Source organism: Monodelphis domestica, chromosome 5, assembly GCF_027887165.1.
Source record: "Monodelphis domestica isolate mMonDom1 chromosome 5, mMonDom1.pri, whole genome shotgun sequence".
Classification (NCBI taxonomy): Eukaryota; Metazoa; Chordata; class Mammalia; order Didelphimorphia; family Didelphidae; genus Monodelphis; species Monodelphis domestica.
Genome location: NC_077231.1, coordinates 233059345 through 233085698, shown reverse-complemented (window position 1 = coordinate 233085698; position 26354 = coordinate 233059345). Strand labels below are relative to the sequence as shown.

Below are 26354 nucleotides of genomic sequence, written 5' to 3'. Positions count from 1 at the left end.
AAGGCACTTTATATCTTATGTACATATCATTATATTATATCTTATAAATAGTGTCCTAAAAGTTAGTTTTGAATAAGCTAATAAGCTTAAAGGATAAGCTTTATCCCGCCTCATCTAAACAGTGCATATCTCCTAGTTCTTAGTACACAGTAGATGCTTAATAAAATACTGAAGAATTGAATGACTGAATAAATACACTGGCTTCCTAAAGGTGGGAACCCTGTCTTATGTTTCTGTAAAGCTTAGCATTATAGGTCTGGATATGTAAGGTACCATAATAAATTAGGATGTCTGGCTTTGCCTGGAAATGAATTTCCTGCCCATATTCCTTCCATTTTCTTTTTCATATGTTCTTTTACTCTGTCCCTGATTGCTCTTTCCTCCTTTGCCCTGCCCATTGATTTTATAAGGGGGAATTTTTCCCTTGAATATTTATTCCATAATCCATGGATAACTCAAAAAACCATTGTGACCTATCTCCAAATACTTGGAGGGAAACCCCCAAAGACCACAGACCAGTTAAACACAAGGTGCATCATTTGGAAGAGGCCAACTGTGAGTGCATTATATATATGTGTTTATATTATACACCACACACAAATGCAATACTTATATGTGTGTATATATACACACACACTTATATTGTATATTTGAGTGTGTGAGTGTGTGTGCGTGTGCATGTGCACATCTATGTGTATGGAGCAGCTAAGTGGTACAGTGGAGCAAGTGCTGGATCTGAAGTAGAAAGACTCATCTTCCTAAATTCAAATCTGGCCTTAGACCCTTCCTAGGCAGGTCAATTAACCCTCTTTGTCTCAGTTCCTCATGTCAAAGCTGAGATGGAGAAGCAAGTGACAAAGCACTCCAGCATTTTTTGGCCAAGGAAACCTCAAATGGGATCATGAAGAGTCAGTCATGACTGAAACAACTGGACAATAACAACATGTATGTGTGTTCATATGTATTCTTAAGAAGTCCAGGAAAGGAGGTGGTCATTCCATATAAGAGAACTGGTTCTATGGTTAATTGGCAAAAGGTGAAGCAGCCCTTTCTGAAATGAGAGAATTACAGAATATTAGATTTAAAAGAGACATTATCTAGTCCAATCTCCTCATTCTATAGGTGGGGAAATTGAGGTCTCAAGAGGGGCTTTGATTGGTCTCTTGATTCCCAGACCAGAATTATTTACATTATTCAATGTGCAATTAAAAAAAATACTTGAAAAAAATCTCTGCAAGTTTGGGTATAGGCAGCTAGGTGGCTCAGTGGGTTGTGTGTCAGGCTTAGAGTTAGGAAGATGCGTCCAAATCCTGCCTCAGATATTTACTAGCTATGTGACCTTAGGCAAATTACTTACTCTCTATTTGCTTTGGTTTCCTCAGTTAAAAAAATGGGGATAAAATACCATTTGGGGCAGCTAAGTGACTCTGTGGATAGAGAACCAGGCCTAGAGATGGGAGGACCTGCGTTCAAATCTGGATTCAGATACTTCCTAGCTATGTAACCCATGGCAAGTCACTTAACCCCAATTGCCTAGCTCTGGCTATTTTTCTGTCTTGGAACCAATACTTGGTATTGAAGGTAAGGGTTTAAAGAAATAGCATCTTCTCAGGATTGTTATGAGGAGGAAATGAGATAATAATTATAAAGTGCTTACTTAGCAGTGCCTGGTACATAGTGCTATAAAAATATTATCTCCTCTACCTCCTCCTCTTCTTCCTCTTTCTCTTCCTTTTCATGCTTCTGCCATAAGTGGGTTGGGAGAGAGGAAGGACAGTTTTTATCTCATAGGCAAAGCAGGCTGACTACCTACTATGATTTCTTAGATCCTACCCCAAAAATATATTCCCTGCTCATGTAATGATTCATGAAATCTTTCTAATAAGGAATAAAGGTTTCTATTCAATGATGGGGCAGAAGAATCAACTTAAAATACTTCTCAGGGGCAGTTGGGTATCTCAGTGGATTGCCTAGTCCTTACCAATCTTCTGCCTTGGAACCAATGCACAAAATTGATTATAAGGATTTGAAGATTGGATTTAGCTATTTCCTGTTTGTAACAATGAAGATACTTGGTTTAACAAAATCAGGAATGTCTTGGGAACTCTAAATTGCTCCACCCTACTTAGACCATACTTTAGGGGAAGATAAAGTTGTAATCTCCTGATTGAACAATGAAGGTACTTAGTTCTCACCTTATAGTGAAGCTAGAACTTTAAGCTAAGTTTATTTTTAGATTTTAATACAAAAAGGTATTAAGTAACTATAAAGGTTAAATTAATCACAAAAAGGTCAAGTAACTCACAAAAGGTGAACTTAACAAAGAAGTGTTAAGTAACTCTAAGGATATAATAAAATCAAAGATGAGAACTAAAAGTATGGGGAGTCCTGGAGAAAAGCCTTTGATATGATTGGTAGATGTGAAAATTTAGAGCAGGAGACACAAGGGTGAGAGGTCTATATATTTGGGATTTTTGCTCTCTCTGGAACCTTATTGGCAGTGGAGAGTTAGCTGAGAGCAGCATGCTGAGCCTTCCAGCATCTTAGCCTGGCTACAAGATTTGTCTGGTTCGGTGGTGAGTTTCTGGCTGAGTTTCCTCCTTTACTTTTCCAACTTTATCCCCTTAGAAGTCTCTAATCTTCTTCAGAGACCTAGAGGTGGGAATTTTAAACTCCCCCTGGCACAGGCCAGGCAAGAGGAATCCTATATCCTCTTCCCTCCTTCTCCTTAAATTCCTTCTCTCTATATTAATTAAATTACCATAAATTTCCAGACTGACTTGGGTATTTTATTTGGGATTTTCCCTGGTGACCAATTAAATCTAGATTTTAAGTCACAACCCTAAAATTATCTTGACAAGGGGGAGGGTAAGGGTTTTTAAAAAAAGAAAATATGTCTCTGAATTGGGATACAGTGAGTTACATTCGTACTAGATGTAACAGTTTCTGGGGGCAAACACAGATCTCTTTTGATTTTGGTCAACATTTGAGAAGAGAAGTGGGGAATGGATAAAGGAAATACAACTTCTGCTCTCTGACATGTAAAGTCTTTCAAAATTCAGTTCCAGTGTATCTTTCCAGAATGATCACATGTGACACCATCTTCTCTGTAGCCAAACTAGGCTTCTTGCTGTGCCCTACATACAGTATCTCCCATCTCTGTGCCTTTGTGTAAGCTGTGCCTCAAGCCTTGAACAGTCTACTTCCTCGTTTTTGCTTCTTGGAACCCATAGCTCCCTTTGTGTGTCAGCTCAAATGCTACCTTTAAGGAAGGAATTTTTGTGATATTTCCACTTGCTAGTGCTTTTCCAGAATCAATAAACTGTATACACATGTTGTATCCTTAACAAGAAAGCAGGATCTTTGAGGGAAGGGTCTGTTTCCTTCTAGTCTTTAGAGCTCCAGTGCTCAGCATAGTACCTGGAACATGACAGGTACTTACCAAATGCTTGCTTGGTTAATTTAAGTTTAATTGAATTTAAAGAGGCTTAGGGAAGTAAAGACTAAGAAAATTGAGGTGGAAACTTGGCAATGTCCTATCCTCTCTGGACCCAGAATGGAAACTTTCACACCTGCAGTGACTTCTTCCTTCCCCAGACCCTTTCTCTGAATGGCTCTATGCCTACATTTGCCTGTCTATCCAGAATGCCACAGGCTCTGATCTAATGAAGCCAAGTGCTAAGGAGAAGTCTGTGGCTTGGGGGTCTTGCAGAGTTCTGACTAGAAAAGAACAGCAGGATGGGTCTAAACTTCTAGTCAAAAGTAGACATGACTGCAGGGACCTTCAACCATTTGCTTCTGGGCTGTGCCTGGAACTTGTCCAGTGGCCTCTGTAATGATGAAAGGGCTCAACAAGTCGAAGGCACAAGGCGAGAGCTTCCTGCTTTCCCAGAAGTCTGCCTGTGACAATGGCTTTGTTGTCTTGATGCACTCTCCATGAGTCCCTATCAAGGCAGTGCCTGAGTCTTTCAGCAGGTGTTGTGATGATCTTTTGATGGGACCACACTGAGTCCTGGGTATGATGAATGACAGCTCTGAGTGGGGAGTTCAGGGACAATGGGTCATCTGACATGCATTCAGCACCCTTCACCCCAAGAGATCACCCCTTTGACAGACATCATAAATATAGTGAATATTCCTCTTGGTCTGGGCCATGTCTGGGGATGACACAGCATTGAGGGCACAGTTCAATAAGCACAGTGATGAGATGAAACAGACTGGAATGGTGACTACTATATTGGTAAGGAGAGGGAGCCTTTCTTTTCCTCCAAATTTGGCATGTGTAAAACCTGACTGTGGTAGAGAGTCAGCATTATTTTTCAGCATATGACCACGGATGGGTTGCCATGGCCAAAAGAATTGTCAAGACAGTCTTCTCCCTGAGACAGGGGCCCGTATTTTTAACACCAATTCTTGTGATGGGAAAACTATAGTCTCTGAAGAACCAAAGCTGAGAATCACCAAGGTCCATGGTGAGGTACATGTTGGGTGTGAACAGGCTGTAACACATTATAAGGAAAGATTTAACTTGAAGAAAGAGAGGTGAAACAGTGGATGGTGCTGGATTCTGGAGAGGGGGCTAAATTCAAATCCTACTTGTGTGACTGCATGCAAGTGACAATTTCTTTTAGCCTTAGTTTCTTCATTGATAAAATGGGGTTAATATCCCTTATCTCACAGGGATCCCTTTTCTTTTTATAAGTTCTCATGATCCTATCCCTTTAAAAATTTGATTTAGTGTTTTGGTAGGGGCTTATTTTAGTTTTCAAAAGACAGGATGCATCTGTTGGCGATCTGTCCTCTATGGGGTACTCTATGTCTCTGATCTCAGGACAGAGTATTGATCAGTACATGGTACTTTCTCTTTGGACCAGGAGTTCTTAACATTTTTTATGTCCTGGACCCCTCTGGAAATCTGGTAAAGCCAGATTCCTTGTCTAAATACTGGTTTTAGGTGCCATAAAATAAAACAGAATTACAAAAGATACCAATTATATTGAAATATGGGGCAAAAAGGTGGCACATGGCATATGACACTGGGCTTGCAGTCATCTTTATGAGTTCAAATCTGGCCTCAAACACTTACCAGTTGTATGGCCATGGGAAAACCACTTTAACCTATATCTCAGTTACTCCTCTGTAAAATGGGATGGAGAAGGAAATAGCAAATCACTCTAGTATCTTTGCCAAGAAAAACTCTAATGGAGAAATGAAGGAACAGATATGACAAAACAACTAAACAACAACAATAAACAAAAAACTTTAAAAAACCCAAGTTAATAGATCCTAAATTTAGAACTTGTTTCCTATTATACGTTCTTAGGAATGATTGACAATGTTTGGTCTCTGGGTCTGGTACTAGATAAACCAAAACATGAAAACAAGACTGCCTTAGGAATCAGGGAAAATGGGTTCTAGCCCTTGTTGTGCCAAATGAGTCCCTTTGGAATATTACTGAACCTCTTTGTGGCTCTGTTTTCTTTTATTAGAAAAACAATGGTATTAGATTAATGATCTCTAAGTTCCCTTCTGGTTCTAAAAGCCTAAAATCTTATCAACAAGATAGCTCCCTGCCACATATATGCTTAAAAAATTCTAGTAGCAAAGTAGTTTAACATTTGGGGCTCTCCATGAAAATATTTATTGTAGATTATCAGGGGCCTGTCATGGCATTTATCCAGGTATCAATCTGGTCTTGAGTCCATGGTTAGGTTATTATGAGAAGGGATGGAGGGTAAATTTTTCAATGTCCTTAGCTGCTGTGAGTCTGCAGAAAGATGATCCCATTTCCTCTAGCAGATTAGATTTCCCAAATCCTTTTTGGTCAACTTGCTTTAGCCATAATAGTCTCATCTACTTTGTTTTCAAGGCTCAATTCAAGGTACTCTTTTTCTGTGAAACCTTTCCAGATCAGCCTAGCCAGATTGATCCCTATGTCTGTCCTCTGAACTAACTCAGACAATACCTATAGTCTTTAGGATTCTTATTTAAGAATTAAATTAGCTTCTGCCCTGTGAACTTACAAAAAAGTCTTCTATTTATGCTTATTTAACTCTTGCATTATTACTTAAGTTTTGTGGGTCTGTTTTGCTTTTGCGAATAGACCATAGACTCCCTTCTTATTTCCTCCCTGCAAAGACCCAGAACAATGCTTGGAACATGGAAGAGAAGAGTCTCAACGATATACAATCATAGAGCAAAGAGCTAGAAGGGAACTAAGAAGCCATCATTGTTTTATTTTTCAGATGAGGAAACTGATTCTCAGAGGTGGTAAGTGAATTATCCACAGTCACACAAAGTATTATACTTTCTGACTTCATGTTCAGAACTCTATTCATTATACTATACTACCTCTTATATATTTAGAATATATTTATTTATGATACATTACCTTTTATCTTAGAATCAATAATAAGTATCAATTCCTAGGTTGAAGAACAGCAAGGGCTATACAACTGGGGCTATGTGACTTGCCCAGAGTCACAAGGCTAGGAAGTTTCTGAGGCCAAATTTGAACCCAGGACCTTCCCATTTTCAGACCTGGTGCTCTATCCACTGAGTAGCTGCCCCCTTTCTAATATATTTTGATGTAAATTGGTCTATCAACCTGCTCCTCTATCATAATAACCAGCATTTTCTTCCCTGCCCCATCTATTTCTGCCAATTATCATACAAGCATAAAATGGCTGCAGGGAAAGTCAACAAGTATTTATGAAATACCTACAATGTGTCAAGCACTCATCACTTGATACACTTTCCTTTTACTATGATTGCTATTCACATAGTATTTTAAAGTTAGCAAAATACTTACCAATATTTCATTTGAGCCTCACCACAACTTTGAGAGTCAGGTACTATGGGTGTTATTATCCCCATTTCACAGATGAGGAATATGAGGCTCAAAGTAGTTATTACTAAGTAATTACTCATAGTCATACTAGTGGGGGGGTGAGATCTAAAGCCTGCATTTTCTAATCCCAAATCTATAACTCAAACTACTCTTCCTTGCCACATCTTAGAAGAAAGTTTCATAAAAGGAATGAGGACGAGAGGAGATGACCATTTCATTTATTATTATCATGATTATTTTGAAGCCTAGTTGACTGATTCTTTTTTTGGCTCAAAACAAATGCTCTTTTTAAATAACTACAGTCAAGCTACAGAAGTGCAGGCTAATAAGCAAGTTACATTTTATAGTGTTTTGGGAAGCCCAAGAGAATGAAGGAAAGCTAGAAGGAAGCATTTATTAAACACCTGCTATATGCCAGGCAATATGCTAAGCACAAGTATTTCATTTGATTTTCATAGCTCTGCAAGGCAGGTATTATTATTATCATCCTCATTTTCTAGTTGAGGAATGTAAGGCATACAGCCATTAAATGACTTGCCCAGGGTAATACACATTACTAGGCAGTGATTTCAGTTGGATTTGAATTCAGATCTTCCTGACTCTAGGCTCAGAACTTTAACCACCATGCTATCTAGCTATACAGTGATAATAAAAAAGCATGTCGTGTATTGAAGAAATTAATTTTTCTAGGTGCAGATGAACTACATGCTGGGGATGTAGATATGACTGAGGATCCCCTACCATTCATCTCTGATGGACCATCTAGATGAGAAACAGCTGCTATGAACATCTAAAAGAATCATTAATTAATTAACTGAGATTTTGGTCTTGGTTGCTGAATGTTATGCCAAAGAATTCTAGAATGAGAAGTGATCTAGGGCTTCATTTAAACAACCCAATCATTTTAGAGAGGAAGAAAAGGAGGTCTAGAGAGGTAGGGTCAGGGTTCCAACCTAGTTCTCTTGAACTCTTCAGGTTTCTTCTCTTTTTTTTTCTATTAATTTACTTGTTTGTTGGTTACATTAAAACTTTCAAATACCTCCTTCTCTTTCTCCCCTCCCCACACTAGAAGAGGCAACACTTGACCAAAAAACGTATATATAAATTGTCATATATTTTTACTTATCACTTCTTTCTCTGAAGGTGGATTTTCATAAGTTATTCTTCAAATATTAGTTCTATAACTGTACACAATGTTCTCTTTGTTCTACTTGTTTTGCTTTTTATATTGTCATGTAGGTCTTTCCATTTAAAAGAAAATGAACCTGCTCATCATTTCTTATGGTGTAATACGCCACAACTTATTCAGTCATTCTCCAAGGATGGACATCCCCTTGATTTCCAGTTCTTTGCCACTACAAAGAAAGCTGCCATAAATATTTTAGAACATATAGATTCTTTTCCTTTTTCCCTGACCATCTTGGGAAATGGACTCAACAGTGGTATTACAGGCTCTAAGGGCATGCACAGTTTTATAACTCCATGGGCATAATTGAAGTTTCTTGAACTACCCTGTGTTCATTTAGCAAATAAAACAAAACAGAGGAGGGACTTACTTCCTCTAACTCTCAATGCCTTTCAAGGGGACAGGCTGAGGAGGATGCTCTCCTCCCTCTTTGGGAAGTCTGTAAATATCTTGCCAAATTTTCAGTTCCTTTGGTTCCCTCTGTGCCTATGCCACATAACTCCAAATATCTGCAATCTGACAACCCCAAATTATCCCACTTCTGCTTTTCCCCCTCTTCAATTCAACATAATCAACATTTATTAGACATTTATGATATTCAAGGCTCTGTGTTAAGATTACACCATGTTCTGGTTTCACAGCACTGCATCTATTTATCCCTCCTTTTCCCCCTATGGTGTTTCGTCATTGGCCCTGGGGAAAAACTGTGAAGGAAGAACAGTTGGCTTTTAATGCCTCTCTACCAGAAGGTTCAAGGCTTTCCCCTCCCTCTTGGAGTCCAAATGCTTCCTCAAACAGCACTGATCTCTTCTCTGCCCAGAACTTTGCTTCAGCAGCCTACTCAGTCCACTCTTCTTGAGCAGAGCTCAATGCTCTAAGATTTCCCTTCCCTTCTCCCTGCCATCCAAGCTTTACTTGCCCTATCTCCTTTTCCTTTCATGCTTTACTCATGGAAAGATTTTTATATGCAAACTGAGATCACTTTGTCCACAGCTGATAATAGTTTAATATAGTATAGGCCTTGGGGGCATTTACACACACACATGCACATGCACACATGCACACACACACATTTCTTTTTTAACCAGAAGACAGAGATGTGGAATGAATTTCTAATCATGGGAATAGGGTAAGTGGAGAGATATGTGGGGGAACTTTGTCGGCAATATCTTTGTGTGCCATAGAAAAGAACAGAATAAAAAAAAAAGAAAAATATGAGCTTTATGTCAGAAGATGTAGACTGAAGTCCTGGATCCAATACAATACAGTATGGCCTTGGATACACTTTCCATTAATTTTTTTCATCTGTTAAAAGGAGATTAAGCATTACATTTAGGGAGCAGCTGGGTAGCTCAGTGGATTGAGAACCAGGCCTAGAGATGGGAGGTCCTAGGTTCAAATCTGGCCTCAGACACTTCCCAGCTGTGTGACCCTGGGCAAGTCACTTAACCCCCATTGCCTAATTAAAAAAAGAGTTGCATTGCCTACCTCATTGCGGGGGAGACCATCAAATGAAATATTGGTAGGAATGCATATGACATGGGACAAGTACACTAATCTTACTAAACCTCAGGTTGGTTAGTGGGAATTCTGTTTCTAATGTATCAGTTAGAAAATGAGCACATTTCAGATTGGGATAATAGCTGCCAGCAATGCCTGAGGTGAGGCTGCTGTGGCAAAGGTCACTGCTTCCCCTGAGGAGAAGAGGCAGAACAAGGGTAGGATAATAATGACAATTATGATAATAATTACTACTATTATTATAATGACAGCCAACATTGATATAGCCCTTTCAGGCTTTGCATGTTACTAGATGGTACTGAATAATCCTTGATGATCAAATGTGATTTTATATGCATACACAGTGTTTTGCAAAAGCTAAAATGCTAGTATAATTTTTATTATTACCATTATCTCATTCAACCTTCCAAACAATCATATGAAGAAAGTGATATTATTATCTCCATTTTACAGATTAGGAAACTGAAGCTAAAGAGGGTCCAGGGCCATAGGGTGGGTGTGTGAAGCAGTAGCTGAACTGAATGCCTCCAGTATTCCTGACTCTAAACCCAACATTCTATCCACTATATCACCTTGTTGCCTCTGGGATTAATGTTGACGATCCCTAAAGGGTGTACCTATACATGCCTCTGCTCCTAAGGGAGTCCATTCTACTTTTGGAAAGCTCCAGTACTTCTTGCTTTCAATCCTAAATGAAATTTAAATTTAAGTATAAGACAATGAAAAGAAAACTACAATGAACCCATGCTTTAAAATGATGTCAACAAGTCTTTAGAAATGTAGTGTTATACAAATATGTGTATATATATAAATAATTTAAATAATATTTCCTACTTTTCTTTCCCTTCTAGGAAGGGAAACTAGTCTTAACTATTTTTGCCAGAGGGAAACTAGGAAAAAGGACAGCCCAACTACATGACAAAATACTTACTCAGAAAATGTTTTGACTCTTAGAGGTTATTAGTTATCTTTTTAAATAAATTACTTTTCTGATCCACTAAATAGGACCCCTAGTGTAAGAATTCTTAACCTGGGGTCCACAAGGGTCCATGGATAGCTTTGAAGGGATCTATGAAGTAAGGGGAAAAATTACATCTTTATTTTCATTAATCCTTAATGGAAATTCCTCACTTCCTTCAGTGAGTTTGAAACATTACTTTGAAAGTGTTGCAAAGGCTTTACCAGAGTGTCATCTGGGTCCATCCATGACATACGAAAATAGTTAAGAATTCCTAATCTAGATTTTTGAAAGGCTAATATAGTAACTCTCACAAAGTGAGTTCTTTGTTTCTTCTCCACAGGTCTAGTATATGAAAGAAGACTGATTATCAGATTTCCATCACCAAAAGAATCAAGTAAAACTATTTAATGTGAATGTGTAGGCTGAGAGTAGCAGAAAAATATTTCTTAAGAACTCTAGAGGGTTTTGTTATTTTATTGGGCTATATATTTTATGGAGCAAATCTCATAAAAATAAGTTAATTATTTATGTCCCTTTGAATATGAACAAACATAAAAATTAATTATTAACATTATATATGAAAACGTGACATACTTGAGGGCTCTGCATGATATTTCTGTTTTTGTTTTTTTAAACATAGACTATTGAAACAAGCTCATTCCAGGGGTGAATAGATCATTAATATTTTTCAGAGGAGGTGCATTGTTATAGATAGGGGTCTGTATTACAGAATCAAATTGACTGTATGATTTGCTTTCCTTTGACTCTTCCCCATTCAACCATCATCTTTCACTTCACTGCCTATCTTCTTGAAAAAGTTCTATTTGATGCCTATCCTTCTTCACATTCTTCTCAACTAATCTTGTTTACCCTTCTCCACTGCCTTATCAAAATCACTCAGCATTAACCAATGAACTCCTAGTGGCCAAATCAAATGATTTTTTTTTCTTTCAGGTCCTCATGCTCCCTGGTCTCTCTTGACACTGATAACCTCCTAGATTCTCTCTCCTCTGGGCTTTAGATAAACCACAGCTCGTTTTTCTTGCCCTTTCCTAACTTCTCCATTCCTTTTACAGATTTCTCAACTTTCTCTCTGCCCTTTAAGATGTTTGCCAATTTTCCATTTTTGAATGACTACCTACTCACTTTGTGAGTAGATAAATGAATAATTTCTCCATTTCTAAAATGTCTAAAATGATTTAAAACAATTGAGAGTTTCTTGAATATATTCAGGGCAACTAGGTGGCACAATGGATAGAGTGCTTAGGCTGGACACAGGGAGACTTGAGATGAAATATGTTCTCAGATACTTGCTAATTGTGTAACCCTGGGCAAGTCACAAACCTTTTTGCCTTAACTTCCTCAGCTGTAAAATGAGTGGAGAAGGAAATGGCAAATCACTCCATTTTTTTTGCTAAGAAAATTTCAAATGGGGTTACAAAGAGACAGATACAACTGAAATGACTAAACAGTATCACTAATGCTTAGAGGAGCTCACAAGCAGCAAGGGACCTAAAGGAAACAACATCAGCTTCTTTGAAGATCATAGCTCAGAGGGCTGGGGTTTGCATCCTCTCTCTACTACTTAAAAGATGTATAATTCTGACTAAGTCACTTAACCTCTTTGTGACTCAGTTTCCTGACCCATAAATAAAATAAGTAATCTCTAGTGTTTTTTTCTAGTTCTACATTTATAATTCTATGATCCTAATCTTCCATATCAGGGTCTTAACACTTCTGACATAGGCTACACAGACAAATAAGGGAAAATTTAGAACACGTTAAGGATCCAGTTAAAGTTGACCTTGTGATGCCAGGTCAGACAACAATTTGCCATTTTATAGAAGCTGCAACAGCTTGTAGCCAAGTCTAATATACAAGATCTTTTCAGAACACAGACATCATAGGTGAACAGAAACAAAGAAAGCCACTCATACGAGAAAATGCTCCAACTTCCCAGCTTCATCATAAAGAACTCCAATTTGATTCATTCTTTCTCTTATGTCACATATTAAACAGTCTTTAGTCATAGAATAAAGGCTCATTCAAGAAAACCAACCTAGAGATTCTGGGGTTTTCAGTATATATTTTTCCCATTTATTTACTGCTCATAGAAAAGCCTGAGTTCAAAATCCTCCTCCAGAATATATTGGCTCCTGGGTAAATTATTTAATCTCTTGTTCTAAGTAACTCTTTAAGGATATATAGATATAGATATAGAGATATAGAGATAGAGATAGAGATAGAGATATAGAGAAGAAGTCTTCTCTTGCAAGGTTTCCCAAGACCAATGAAACCACAGGTTTCCACTCCCTAGGTAAATGTCAGTTATTTCATTGATATGGAGATTCTGCCTTTGGCTGAGCCTATTGATAAATGAACTATATCTAATTTAATCACCAATTGACCAATGAAGACCCCCTTCTAGTAGTGGGGAGTGTGGTTCTGGATCTGATGTTCCATTTGAAACAGAACGATGTGAAATGAGGCAAGCCATTTTGTTTCTTATTCTCCTTATTGCTCACCAAGATTTAACAAGAGATACAAACTACTCACTTTTTTTGTCAGTGGTGTTGTGTACTGTCACCATGGGGACTCTGGGACCTAGATGGAGGATAGAAGAGAGGGGGGAAAAAAACAGAAATAAAGCATTTAGTTGAGACAAAAACATGAACTTCTTTTTCTTTTTAGAAAACTGCAAAACATCAGACATTGGAGAACCGGCTTTCAAATAAAAGAATTAAATAAGTAACTCACTTGGCAATTAATATAGCATTGATGGCAGTAATATATACATGGGGCAAATGGGATTGCCTGCGTCTATGTTAATGGGTTGTTAAATGCACATCTTTCTAATTTGGTAAATGACTTAATTAGAGCAAACACAGTTAAAACCATTTGTTCTTAGATTATTCTCGTGATGAAAAACATCATTTCACAAAGCATTTACATTTAGCTCATGCCTTAAAACATATTGACTGCCTGGCATACAAATAGATATTCCATTTGGTTCAAGAAGATCCATGGATGCAATCATTTCTCCATACACAAATCCATGGATTGAATGCTCATTCAAATTTTTGTCAAAAGAATAATGGAATAAATGCTCTGAAGGACATTATCCAATAAATGTGTTTATTATATTTTAAATCTAGCACTCACTAAGCTGGTTAGGCCCTGGCGGTATTTTTCTTGCAATTGGAATATGCTGCCACCAGATGGTGATATGTACCTCGATTTATATGATTTAAACAAAAGTGTGTGTTTTACTCATTCCATATTACGAGCCTATAATTTCCACTCATTGTTTATTTTAAAAGCTTGCATTTATTAGAACAGAAAAATATAAACATTAAAAATAATACATTTAAATATAATAGCATGTAAGCTGAGCTTTCACTTTCTAATTAATTCTTAGCTATTACCAAGAACAAGATGGAATTTTTGTTGTCATTAAATCATTTTTCATCTGTGTCTACTCTTTTTGATCCCATCTAGGATATTCTTGGCAGAAATACTAGAATCATTTGCCGTTTTCTTCTCTCACTCATTATTCAGATGAGGAAACTGAAAAAAAAATAGGGTTAAATGACTTGCCTAGGTTCACACAGCTAATTAAGCATCTAAAGCCAGATTTGAACTCAGGAAGATGAGCCTTTCTAGACTTTTAGTTTTGGCATTCAATCTACTGCACCACCTAGCTGCCCCAAGATTGGATTGGAATATTCCTTTTTAATTAACCTTAAAAATTTTAAAATATTTATTGCTGATATGTTTTTACATTATCTTTATTTCTAAATGTGTTCCTCTTTCTCTGCTATTCAATGAGACATTTCTTGTGAAAAAGAATAAAAAGGAAGGAGAAAGAAATAGTTCAGTAAAACTAACCAACACAGTCTATGTGCATACATACATATTACATGTATGTGCATACAAACACCATGTACACACATATAAGGCATGTAAAATCACACAGCACCATGTACACAGGTATAGATACACAAAATGGAGGCGTGAACATATGAACATATATGCATATATAGATATACATGCATGTGTATAAATGTGCATATATAAACACGCATGCATATAGGCACAGTCTGAAAAGAAAGGAAGGAGTATAATTTCTCACTTTTTTTCTTTTCAAGCTTTTCTTTGGTCATTAAAACTACAGGTTGTTGTTGCTATTACTGTTGTTATCTCCATTTACATTGTTGTGCCACTAGTACGGTTTTCTTGGTTCTGTATATAATGTGTAGCTAGGTGGTGCAATGGATAGAGTCCTGGACTCAGAGTCAAAAATATTTGAGTTCAAATCTGGATTTATACACTCATTATTTGTGTGAACCTGGGCAAGTCATGTAACCCTCTTTGCCTCAATTTCCTCATCTGTATAATAAGCTGGAGAAGGAAATGGCGAACCACTTCAGTATCTCTGCCAAGAAAACTTTGAATGAGGTCATGGAGTTTTGGATGAAACTGAAAGGACTCAACTACAAGAACAAAATATAGAATGTGAACATGACTGATGCAGTGTCACCCCAGTCCAGTTATTTTAATGGTCTAAATCAAAGATACTAAACAATTTCCAATACAGCCTAAAGTGTGAGACTTTTTTTTTTCTGAGACAAACACAACATAGGAGAAAACCAATAGAAATAGACCAGAAAAGCCTCCCAAGCAAGTGGAATCCTCAGAGTTGTTATATTCTGCTACTTAAGTTTCATCTGGCTCTCTTACTTCTTCTGCCATCACACTCTGTTCTATAGAAATAGGGAAGAGGGACCTGTGATGATTGGTATAGGAGAGTCACAAGTGAGAAAACTCCTTTTACCAATAAAGGATACTCCTTTGAAATTTATATAAAATATTTAGAGACTAAATAATGTTTTCAGGGTCACAAAGTCAGTATGTCCTAGAGATAAGACTTCAACCTGAGTCATTCCTAATTTTGAGATAAACTCTTTATCTATTAGACCACAGCACCTCTTTCGGAATATCTTTATAGGAGTCACATTATATATTGTGTATTATATATAGAGTAATAATAGTAAAAAAAAGTTAGTATTAGGAACACTAACACTATGTGAAGCCTCAAGTTGGATAACATATTGATGTTTCCATTTGAATTTGTAGCAAGTAGTGCAGCCATCTTGGCCCCACAGCTCAGTTGCTCTGCCTTACAGATTTCAGCAACACCTTCATCCAAGTCACTGATAAAATTGTTGGCCAGTATAGGACAGATCACTGGAGCAAAGTATTAAAGATTTCCTTTTAGTATGACTTCAATCATCTAATCATACCTGTTTACCAACAAGCTCTTCTGGTCCTTCAATTCTTCCTGAATCCACTTTTGATATTGAATAAAAACTTTCTGTCTTGCCTATAAGACTGAATGGCCACTAGCTGGTTATAGAGATTCCTTTAATATCTGTGTTGGGCTAGATATCCCTTGAGGATCCCTTAAAATCTCAAAATCTGTGATATGAGAAATATTATTTAATCCGTTACTGAAATTCACATATGACAAGTCAATAGATTTTTTTCATCTATAACCTAAGTTATGATGTACTTTGCTCACAATTGTTCTTTTCATGCCAATATTTACCTTTATTCATGAGTATTTGCATATTAATGTTGATATTTTGTAATTCAACCAATTTCTCAAATCCTATGACTTTTAACTTCATCCTACCTTAAGCACTCACAGGGTTGTTCTTACCTTACATTTTATAATTATATATACTTCATTAATCCTAATCCCCCAAATTATCCTTTCTGATCCTAATAACTCTCTCTCCACATCACTACTCATAATGATTCTTGCCTATCATTATCATTTCCTCTTCTACCTTCTCATAATTCTCCCAATTTATCACTCTTGTTAGAGCTTCATTTTCTTCTCTTTAAAATCCTGACTTAATAGTCAACCAGTTGAACCATACATTTCTTTTCATTGTCATTTAGTTATTCCTCAATCCTAGGTTATTCTATTTTTTTTTTACTCAATTCCTAGATTAAAACCCTGTAAAGGAAAGAATATGCCTGGCAGGAATGGGGGAGGGGAATGTATTTTGTATAAAGGCAATAATCTGAGAGCAAAAACAGAATGCCACACTGAGGTCAGTTATAAAAAAAAAAATTCAGTAGGTTACTACAGGACCAGATCAAGAACCAATAATTACTAACACTTAAAGAGTGCTTGTGCCAGGCACTGTGCTGAATATTTTCCAGTTATTATCTCATTTGATCTTCACAGTAACCCTGGAACATAGGCAATATTTTCACCTCATTTTACAAATGAGGAAACTAAGTCTGAGAGCAAGTGACTTGCCTAAGGTCACATGGTTATAAAGCATCTGAGGTTGTAATTGGACTCAGGTCTTTATGACTTGAGGCCCAGTTTGCCATCTGTTGTGCTACCTAGCTGTTTCTAAAAAGATTCTAAATCTTTTTTAGGTCTAAAGTAGCCATGAAGGTCTATAAGGAAAATGTCAGAAAAATACCATGGATAGAGAAGCAAAAGCTCTTAGGGAAAGGTGGCTTGCCTTAAGCAACTTCTTCAACCAAGAAGGAGTCATTTTTAGGTAGAATCACATAAAGTATATGTCTGCCTCAGTCTGAGAGTAAGAAAAGCACAGAAAAAAATATTCAAGATGTGGAGTGGTAGAATCTGGATTTGAATCCCTTTGATTGTGCTAATTTCTAGCTGTGTGACATAAAGCAAGTCATTTAACTCTATGAACCTCCAAATTCTTATCTATAAAATGAGTAACTTAGAAAAGGTCAGCTTTGAGTTCTCTTTAAATTCAAAAGCTATAATTGGGTGATATGGCCCAATCATTATCTGTGGTAGGCCTAGACACTGGGTCTATTTTCTGAGTTGTGATCCAGCTTGACATTTTCATATTTGATTCTCAATTAAGTTCCTTATCCATTTTCAGCATGTTTACATTATATTGAAATTGATGGATTCACTTGACTGACTGCTTGTGTAGGTACATGGTGGGATAAGAAATTAGGTTTATATTGGGTAGTTACTGATATCTTCTTGGTCACTATTCCTCAGGCCAGAAAATCTCCGGATAGGATCTTTTTCACTCCTTTAGAATAATTTTTTGAGTTTTTTTTTGAGAATCACCCTTCTATTTAATTTTCAGTTTTAGAGAAATTGTCCATGTGCATATGAAGCCTTTTCCTGATCTGTCCTTCTCCCTCAGCTACTAGTTACTTTCTTTTAAATTATCTTGTAAATGTTTTTCTAAACACACACACAAACACATATATTTCTTCCTTGATTAAATGATAGAGTTTCTTTTAGAAATCATCTTTTCTATGTTTATTTGGTAAGGGCTAGGCATTTCCCCCAGTTCCATGTTCACCAGTGCCATTGTCATTTCCTTAAAGAGTAGTTGTATATTGATGTAATAGATTTCAAATATGGTGTCACTATAGCTGCCTAGGAATACAGATTAGTATAAAATGCAGGGATATGAATAAGATAAAGAGCAAAAGTTTCTGGCTAAAACTAGCTTTCCCCCCATGACCTTGAAATAGTAAGTTTGACAAGCAAAGTAAGAGAACAATAATTAGAATAGTGTCAAGAAAGAAATTATTTCATGTTAACCCCCAGAAAAGAGAGGAAATAAAAATAGAAAAGGGATGCATTATTACCTCCCCTACCCGAATTATGGGTTCTATATGCATTTCTAGCAGCTACTGAATGACAAGAAATTTTAATTTAATATCAAGGGGAAATGGGTAATAAATGAAGGCCAATAAACCCCCAAATAGTAAAAAAAAACAAACAAACAAACTATAGAAGAAAGACTGAGGAATGAACAAACAAGAAAATTCCCAATAAAATGAATAAAGACTATGTAGTAAGAATATCCCAAGATAAAAACTTAATATGGGGAGTTATTCTGAACTATGACTAGAACCTAAGAATTGAGAATGGAATAACCATGAGACCTCTGAAAGTAGCTGGAACATAAGAAATAAAAAGACAAGGAATGGGTTAGATCGCCTTAAAATAGAAGCTGAGAAGAATCATATAAATAAAACTTTGAAAAAATAATGGAGGAAATAGAAGTAAAAATTCACACAAGAAATATTAGGGCAAAATCAAAAGATAGAATATGAAAGAAAATTCCTTAGAAGTATTGGAATTAGAAAGTATAGTTTAATGGATTCTATAGGCCACCATCAGAGTGAAACTTTAGATACAACAACCTAGGAATGTTATTGTCAAACTCCAGAGTAAAGTAAAAACTCTTCAAACAATCAAGAAAGTTACAGATCACAATCAGAAAATCCCAATTATAATTTTGTACACTTTTGCCATAACTAAGAGGAACAATGGAACTTAGAATATGATACAACAAAAGGCTACAGAAATGACTTGCTTCAAATTTGAAACTTATCTTGAAAATTTAAACTTATAACCTGAAAAACAGTAATCATTAAGAGCATTAATGCGTTTTAGGATTCTAAGGATTTCCATTCAGAAAAATCCAAGCTGCACAGGCCTTTTAAAATCAAACACAATGAAAAAAAAACTTAAGGAGAATAAACAAATTTGAGGAAATGAAAAAGGGTAAGTGATGATCAAAGACATATTATGAAAGAAAAGAGGAGGTTATTATCACTTTAGAAATTCACTAGCTCTAAGAGTTAGTGGGAGAATAAAGAGAGACAAACAATGAGATTGGAGGTTCAAAAAGTGAAAACAAAACAAGAATGATAGTAGTATCTGCTTCACAGGATTATTATAAGGATCAAATAATACAATATTATGTTCCTTGCAAACCCTAAGGCACTATGTAAATTATTTTTGTTATTCTAGTCTCATTTACATAGAGAATATTAATATGTGGTTCTGTTCCTTTAATAGTGTCAATTTGCTAATTGTTGGACAGATATTACATATTAAGAATACCAACAGTCCAAGTGCTATTTCTTGATAGTCTAAGATTCCTTAATACTCATTGCCACTTTTATTACCATTTTGAAATCATCACTGCTAGGATAGAAGAAGGATCAAAGGTCATTTTGTATTTTGTCCATTTGGGGAGTCATTGTAGCCAAAAAGACTCATTACTGAATTTCTGTGTATTTCAAGTACCAAAGATCAATATCCACATTACTATTGTACATGCCTGAATTTTTACTCCATTTGCACAGTCTTCAAACGAAGGGGGCATCAAGTACTGTTTTAATTTTGTCTTTGTATCTCTATTGCTTCTCACAGTTTCTGACAAACAGTAGGTTCTCAATAATTTTTTAATTGAAAAGAAATCTGAAGTGACCTAGATGATATGAGGAATATTAGAATAGGGTTTTTTTTTTGTGTCATTAAAAATAAATCTAGTTCAGCTTTGGTTTTTGCTTCTATTTGCCAAACTAATAACATTTTATTATATTAACTATTTCTGAATACTTTCAAGTTGGAAAATGGAAAATAATAACTAATTATAGAGTGCATGGAATTCCATTTTGTTCCTGATTGTCAGGAGGAGAGGTAAAAAGCATAAAAGTATTAGGATTTTTTTCTAAAATCAATCACTTAAAAAACTGTGTCAATTGAAATTAAACATAAATGCCAAAATTGATTACTTATAATCCTAGGAATGGTAATATAATTCAAACTCATTTTAATTTTATTACTCGGGGGAAAATTGTGTATTCTTGATAATGCTGAAAGAAATATATATCACATGAGTCTATGTACTAAAAAGATTGATTGATTTGGTTGGTCATATTTTAATTTTCTGTTGATTGGTGGGATTATTTCCTTTTTTGACAGGGTTACAAAACTGAGACATTAGAAGAAGAATGAATATATAGCTTACTTAAATTTTTATTGTTGATTTTGAAAAATAATTAGAACCAAGGAAAAAAAGCATAATCATTTGAGAATGCTCTGGGCTTGGTACACACAATACCTTTTCCTAAACCTTTTACATCACCAATTCCACATAATATGCACTATCTTTACATTGGTTGCCTTAAAGTTTTCTAAGATCCTCAAATGCCAAATAAGAATTCAGTTGTGTACAATAAACTCCTCATATATTATGGCAAAGAGGGGACACAGGTTTCAACATTTAAATTGAAAACAAAAAGGAATTTTTAAATATTCTCCTGTGCTGAACTTACTATCATGTACAATGCACATATTCACCCACAATTCCACCTTTGTATTATGCATATATATATATATATGCATACCTTGACTATACATGTACATATATGCCACAGCTACTGTCCTTTAATAGGAAGAATGATTTCTACATATACCTATCACCTAGGGAATGACTAAATAGATCTAAAATATGAATGTTTTGCAATAAATGATGAGCATGATGAATGATGAGAAACCTGAGAAAGCTGAGAAGACTTATATGAATGGATACAGAATAAATTGAACAGAACTAGAAAAACAATGATATGATAGTGACAATCATGACTTTAGAAGACTGACAAAGTATGCCTTTAACACTCCTTGGCAGAAGGTGATGGATTGCAGGTGCAGCATGGTATGTTTCTAAGGTGGTCAATAGGTTGAATTATTTTGCTTGACTATTAAAGAAGTATTCTATTGGGCAAAATTTTGTGGTTCCTATGAAAAGAACTCAGTCTATGTAATAAATCACATATAATGTAACTTTTGCTTTTTGTTTGAGATGTTCATGCTTATTGATTAAATCATTAACAAAAAAGAATAATTGTTGTGTTGCAATAGTAAGAACTATGGATGAAGATCTGGGTTCTAGTCCTGATCCAGCCTCTCATTTCATTATCTGCATAACCTTGGTCAAGTCACTTCCCCTATTGGGAGTCCATTTCCTTTGTGTTCAAAATGATAGTTTCACTAGATAATCTTAAAAGTTCTTTCTTGTCTAAAAGGCTATGGCTCTTTTAGAAAATTCTTAAATTGGAATCATAGTTATCTTTTAGTGTAAGTTACTATTACTTGATTGATTTTATTTATCAATAATATAATAATATAAACCAATCATTTATATTATTATTATATATGATATATATAATATAAAATAAATCAAAATAAAAATTGATTGATACTTAATTTATTAACATTAGACTGTCTTGGCATATGTTGGTACAATCTTTTATTTATCACACATGAAACGTGTAATCAACATTGTCATCTATGTAACGTGTAATCAACATTCACATCTATGACAAATAGCTGCTTGGAAGTTTACAAACATTCAATATTTATAATAGTCTATTTAATTACTTCTTTTGTTAATATTTCAGACTTTTTTTGATTTCTACTAGGAATTTCATCCGTGTAGTGAACTTCTGGTATGGGAATTCCCTCTATGGATACAGGTCAGCAACTCATCTGTAATTTATAGTTCTGAAGAGTTACTGGTGGGTACTGAGAGGTTGGCTGCTAGGTCAGCTTTCCATTATGCCTTTTCAGCAGACTATTTACTTTGACAGAATCACAATATTTTATTACTAATTAGGACCATAGAGATTCTTTTCTAGGATGTTCTCACTCTACAGGTGAGAAAACTGAGGTACAGAGAAATCCCTGACTTGTTTAAGGTCACATAGCCCGTGAGGGATGGATTTGTGAATAGATGAAAACAACTTCAAATGTTCAGATCAGAATTTTTTGAATGGGAAATAGCATTCTATAGTGGAAAAATAGAGCACTAGGAGTAAAGAGATAAGAGCTTTCAACTTGAGCTCTGCTGCTGAATGTCTGGATGACTCAGGGCAAGCCAATCAAATCCACTGGGTCTGTTTTGTCCCCTACTCAATGAAAAGACTAAACCAGACAGGAATGAGCAGGACCTTAGAGCTCATCTTGTGCAATCTTTTCATCTTATGGATGAGGAAACTGAGGCTCATAGATGTGAGAAGACTTGTCCAAGATCATAAAAGTAGGATATATTGGAGCCAGGATTTGACCCATTTTATTCCAAATTCTGAGTCCTTCCCATTCTACTGTGCTCTGTCTCTAAGGGTCCTGTTTACAATTCTATAGCCCAGGAGAAAGACCTTTTTAAAAAAATAATATATTTGATAGTGTCTGGTAGTTTAAGTGGCGCAGTGGATAGAGTATTAGGCTTGGAGGTGGGAGAACCTGGGTTTAATACTGGTCTCAGATATTTCCTAGCTGTGTGACCATGGGTAAGTCACTCAATCTCATTTGCCTAGCTCTTGACTTTCTGTCTTAGAGTTGTTAGTGGTTTTTTTTTTTTTAATAGTGTCTTTGGGAAGAAACTGAGACAAGACAGTTCTGTTAAGAGTTTTTCTCCTCATTACAGAGGAGGTGGTATTCCTTTCCCCCAAACAATGTACATGCCTGGAAGGTATTTCCTGTTCACCTCCAAATCTCAACATTTTTCAAAAGTTCAGCTCAGGAATGATTACCAACTGGATGCCTATTCAACTTCCCCTGAGTTATTAGCAATTCTTACTCCCCAAATCAAATTTGTCTGTTTAAATGTTGTATCCTCCTTTCCTCGGTAGAATGTAAATTTTCTGAGGCAAAGGTCTGCTATTTTATTAAAAAAAAACACATATTCTATTTTAAAATTAATACTAAGTTTCATTTCCAAGGCAGAAGAGTGGAAAGGGTGAGGCAATTGGGGTCAAATGACTTGTCCAGGGTCACATAGGTAGGAAGTATCTGAGGTCATATTTGAACCGAGAACATCTCATCTCTAGACCTGGTTCTCCATCCACTGAGCCACCTAATTGTGTCCGCTATTTTATTTTTTTAAAATATCCCTAGCATCTAGCATAGGACCTTGAATTGTATTAATAATAATTTTAATGATATATATTTCTTGAATGAAAAATTTAAGGAATGGCAGAGTATAATTTAGGGATCAGAATAGGGAGAAAAACTGGAGGGTTTCCAGGTCTCCTTAGTGTGTCCTTATTATTTTGTTTTGAAGAAATATTCTCAGAACATTCATTCAACTCATTCAACATTAAACACTTAACAGGTGCCTACAATATACATGGTATTGTACTATATTTTAGAGATCAAAAACTGAATCTCTGTGACCTCAAGCTGCTTATATTCTACTAGGAAAGTTTGTAACTACTATCCTACTATTCATTCTTTTATTCAGTCAGCAAATACCTATGGAGCATCTGCTTTATGAAAAGCACCATGGTTTGCTTTAAAAAAAAAAAGCATAAAAGAACAATGCTTTTATAGATTTGAAAAGTTTTATCTGGCTAGTAACATAGCATTTACACATCACTTTAAGGCTGATAAATTCATTTACATATGTTATCTCTATGATTCTCATAAGAACCCTGGAAGAATGTGTCATTATTATCTTCATTTTTAAGAGGAGAAAGTTGAGGCTGAAGACTTTTCACATATTTTCTGAGGAAGGATTTGAACTCAGTTGCTCTTTTGCTTTTAAATAAAAGGTTTTTTTTAAATGAACAAAAAACTATTTTCTCCCCTTCTACATTCTACCCTATTGAAAAAACAAAAGAAAACAAATTTCTTATAACAAGTATACATACTCAAGCAAAGCAAATCCCTTCATTGACTTTGTAAAAGTATATGTCACAATATGAACCTGAAATCAATCGTGTCTGACAGGAGGGAGTATGCTTGGTCATCATTTCTCTGGAATTGTGCATAATCATTGCATTGATCATAGCTCTTACCATTTTCAGAGTTAACTTATTCTTACAAAGTTGTTATTTTAGAAATTATTCTGTTTCTGCTCATTTCATTCTTCAGTTTCTAAAAGTTCTCACAATTTTTAAAAATCATATTGATGTTATAAATGTTACAATACTCTTTCTAACTCCAAATCCAATTTTCCATCCCAAGTACCACCTAGATATTTGGTAATGAGAAATTAGCATAAGGTTGATTCACTATCATTTATGACTATGTAAAACTACTCGTTCTTACAAAACATGCATTAAAGAAAACAAAATCTGAACAATTTCTGGGTTAGCCATCATTTTGGATTTTTCATGTACTTTCATGTACTAAATTCTTTCCAATAGGGTTGATATTGAGGAGCTGACTGAATAAATCATATTTTTGTCTTTCCCTGATTTATTATAGATCCTGGATATGAAAGCTGGTTTCATGGATGGTTTATAGTTTACAAAAAGAGGATTATATTTGGCATTAGGGTATTTATACTCAATGTTGTATGTTAAGAGTCAGCAGAAAACTTATTATATTTACTAAGATTACACTTACAAAAAGACCACTAAGATAAACAATATGTAGGCTTTTCCAAAACTTTATACTGTGAGAGACAATTCTTACTCAGGTTACAAAATCGACTTGTTATTATACTGCAAAGGGGAAATGGAAACACATCAACAAGAGAATTTTCAACCCACCAACCAAAATATTTTAGTTAATAACGATGTTGTGACTGGTGGGGGGAAAACTAAATGACTAACCAACAAAGAACAAAAAGGAAATCTTTGAATTACGTGATATACTCCAGGACAAAATGATTGTTTTTGAGCCTTCATTTACTGCTTTCAAGACTTTTATTCATACCTGGATAGATGGGGAAATGGGACACTTACAGAAAAAAGCTTAGTAATTAAATACACCCCAAGTCATAAAAAGAGTCATAAGAATAATTTTTTAAAAAATGACAGAGGCTGTGCTTGTCTTCATTCTCATCTATATTCTCAGAGGCTTCTTATGTAGCAGATAATTTCCAACCAGAAGCTAAACTCATAGTGTGTAAACAATGGAAATTCAAATCGTCTCAGCCAACACCACCAGCATATCTCTTAAGCACTGATGAATGGTATAAAAGACCAGCTGCAAGCAGTGTGAGTGAAGAGGAGAAGACTCTGTAGAAGGGAGATAATTGGCACTGGCCACGCACACCGGCTGTGTACAGATTCCAGATCTCTTTATTTGCAAATTCATGAATTATGGATGGACGATGTATAAAGTTCATATGCGGAGGTGATATTATCATACTAATAAATGGGGGCCCAGTCAAGCTGCAGCCATGACTGATAATTACAATATTTGTTCTGAGGACAGTATTTCCTAGTCAACAGCTAGGACAGATGTTGACGCTATTTGCTTTTGCAACCTTGTTATCTTCCCTACATCAAAATAAGAGATTCAAGCTGTCTTTTTTCCAGCTCCTCCCCCAAACATTTCAGTTTTGTTCTAATACAATCCTAAGAATCCAGAAAAGAGAGAAAGTGAATGTCTTCTTGTCTCTTTCCCATACCACATTTTAAGTCAGCTCAGTGGAGTTCTGCACAAATCAGTCACTTGGAATCAGGGACACACCATCGCTTATTTATTATTATTATAGTTAGCTGTCACCCTTTGATTTGGTAGTTACATGAAATCATTTAAGAGTTATTAATGACTTATAGTGGGAGACAATACTCTGAACAAAGGGGATGAGTTATTCTTCTGGCAATCTAGCTGGGATGATCTCATGGTCTATGGACAATGGATTTTAGAATTTAGGGTTGTAGTCTCTTTTTTCAGGGCATTTCCAGAGAATTTGCATTAATTTCTTATGTGTATTTCATAATTTAATTAAAATTAACTAGATGCTTATATTTAACAGTAATTTCAACTGTTCATAAAGGAACAGAGGAAGAACTTCTATATATTGACACATTATTAGCATTTCATTTATTCATTTATTCAAATGTAGATTAATGGCTTATTCTCTGTAGAGTTCTGGGCTGGATGCTTAAATTCCATACCTAGTCTGTACCACTTATCATTTAGTATCTTGAATTCTAATACTAAAAATTTGCAATAGCCTTTGGTCAAAGGGTATAAACTTCTAGAGATCAAG

The 26354-nt window shown here is 35.6% G+C and overlaps 1 protein-coding gene across 4 annotated transcripts in view; it reads right to left on the bottom strand.

Moving 5' to 3' along the window:
* Positions 1-26354, bottom strand: part of DPP6 (dipeptidyl peptidase like 6) — a 1262248-nt gene that overhangs the window by 61728 nt on the left and 1174166 nt on the right. For all 4 annotated transcript variants that reach the window (XM_007504650.3, XM_001364425.4, XM_007504651.3 and 1 more), the window contains exon 17: positions 13075-13122. In XM_007504650.3, coding sequence (XP_007504712.1) covers positions 13075-13122 — 48 coding nt within the window. The remainder of the gene's footprint in view (positions 1-13074; positions 13123-26354) is intronic.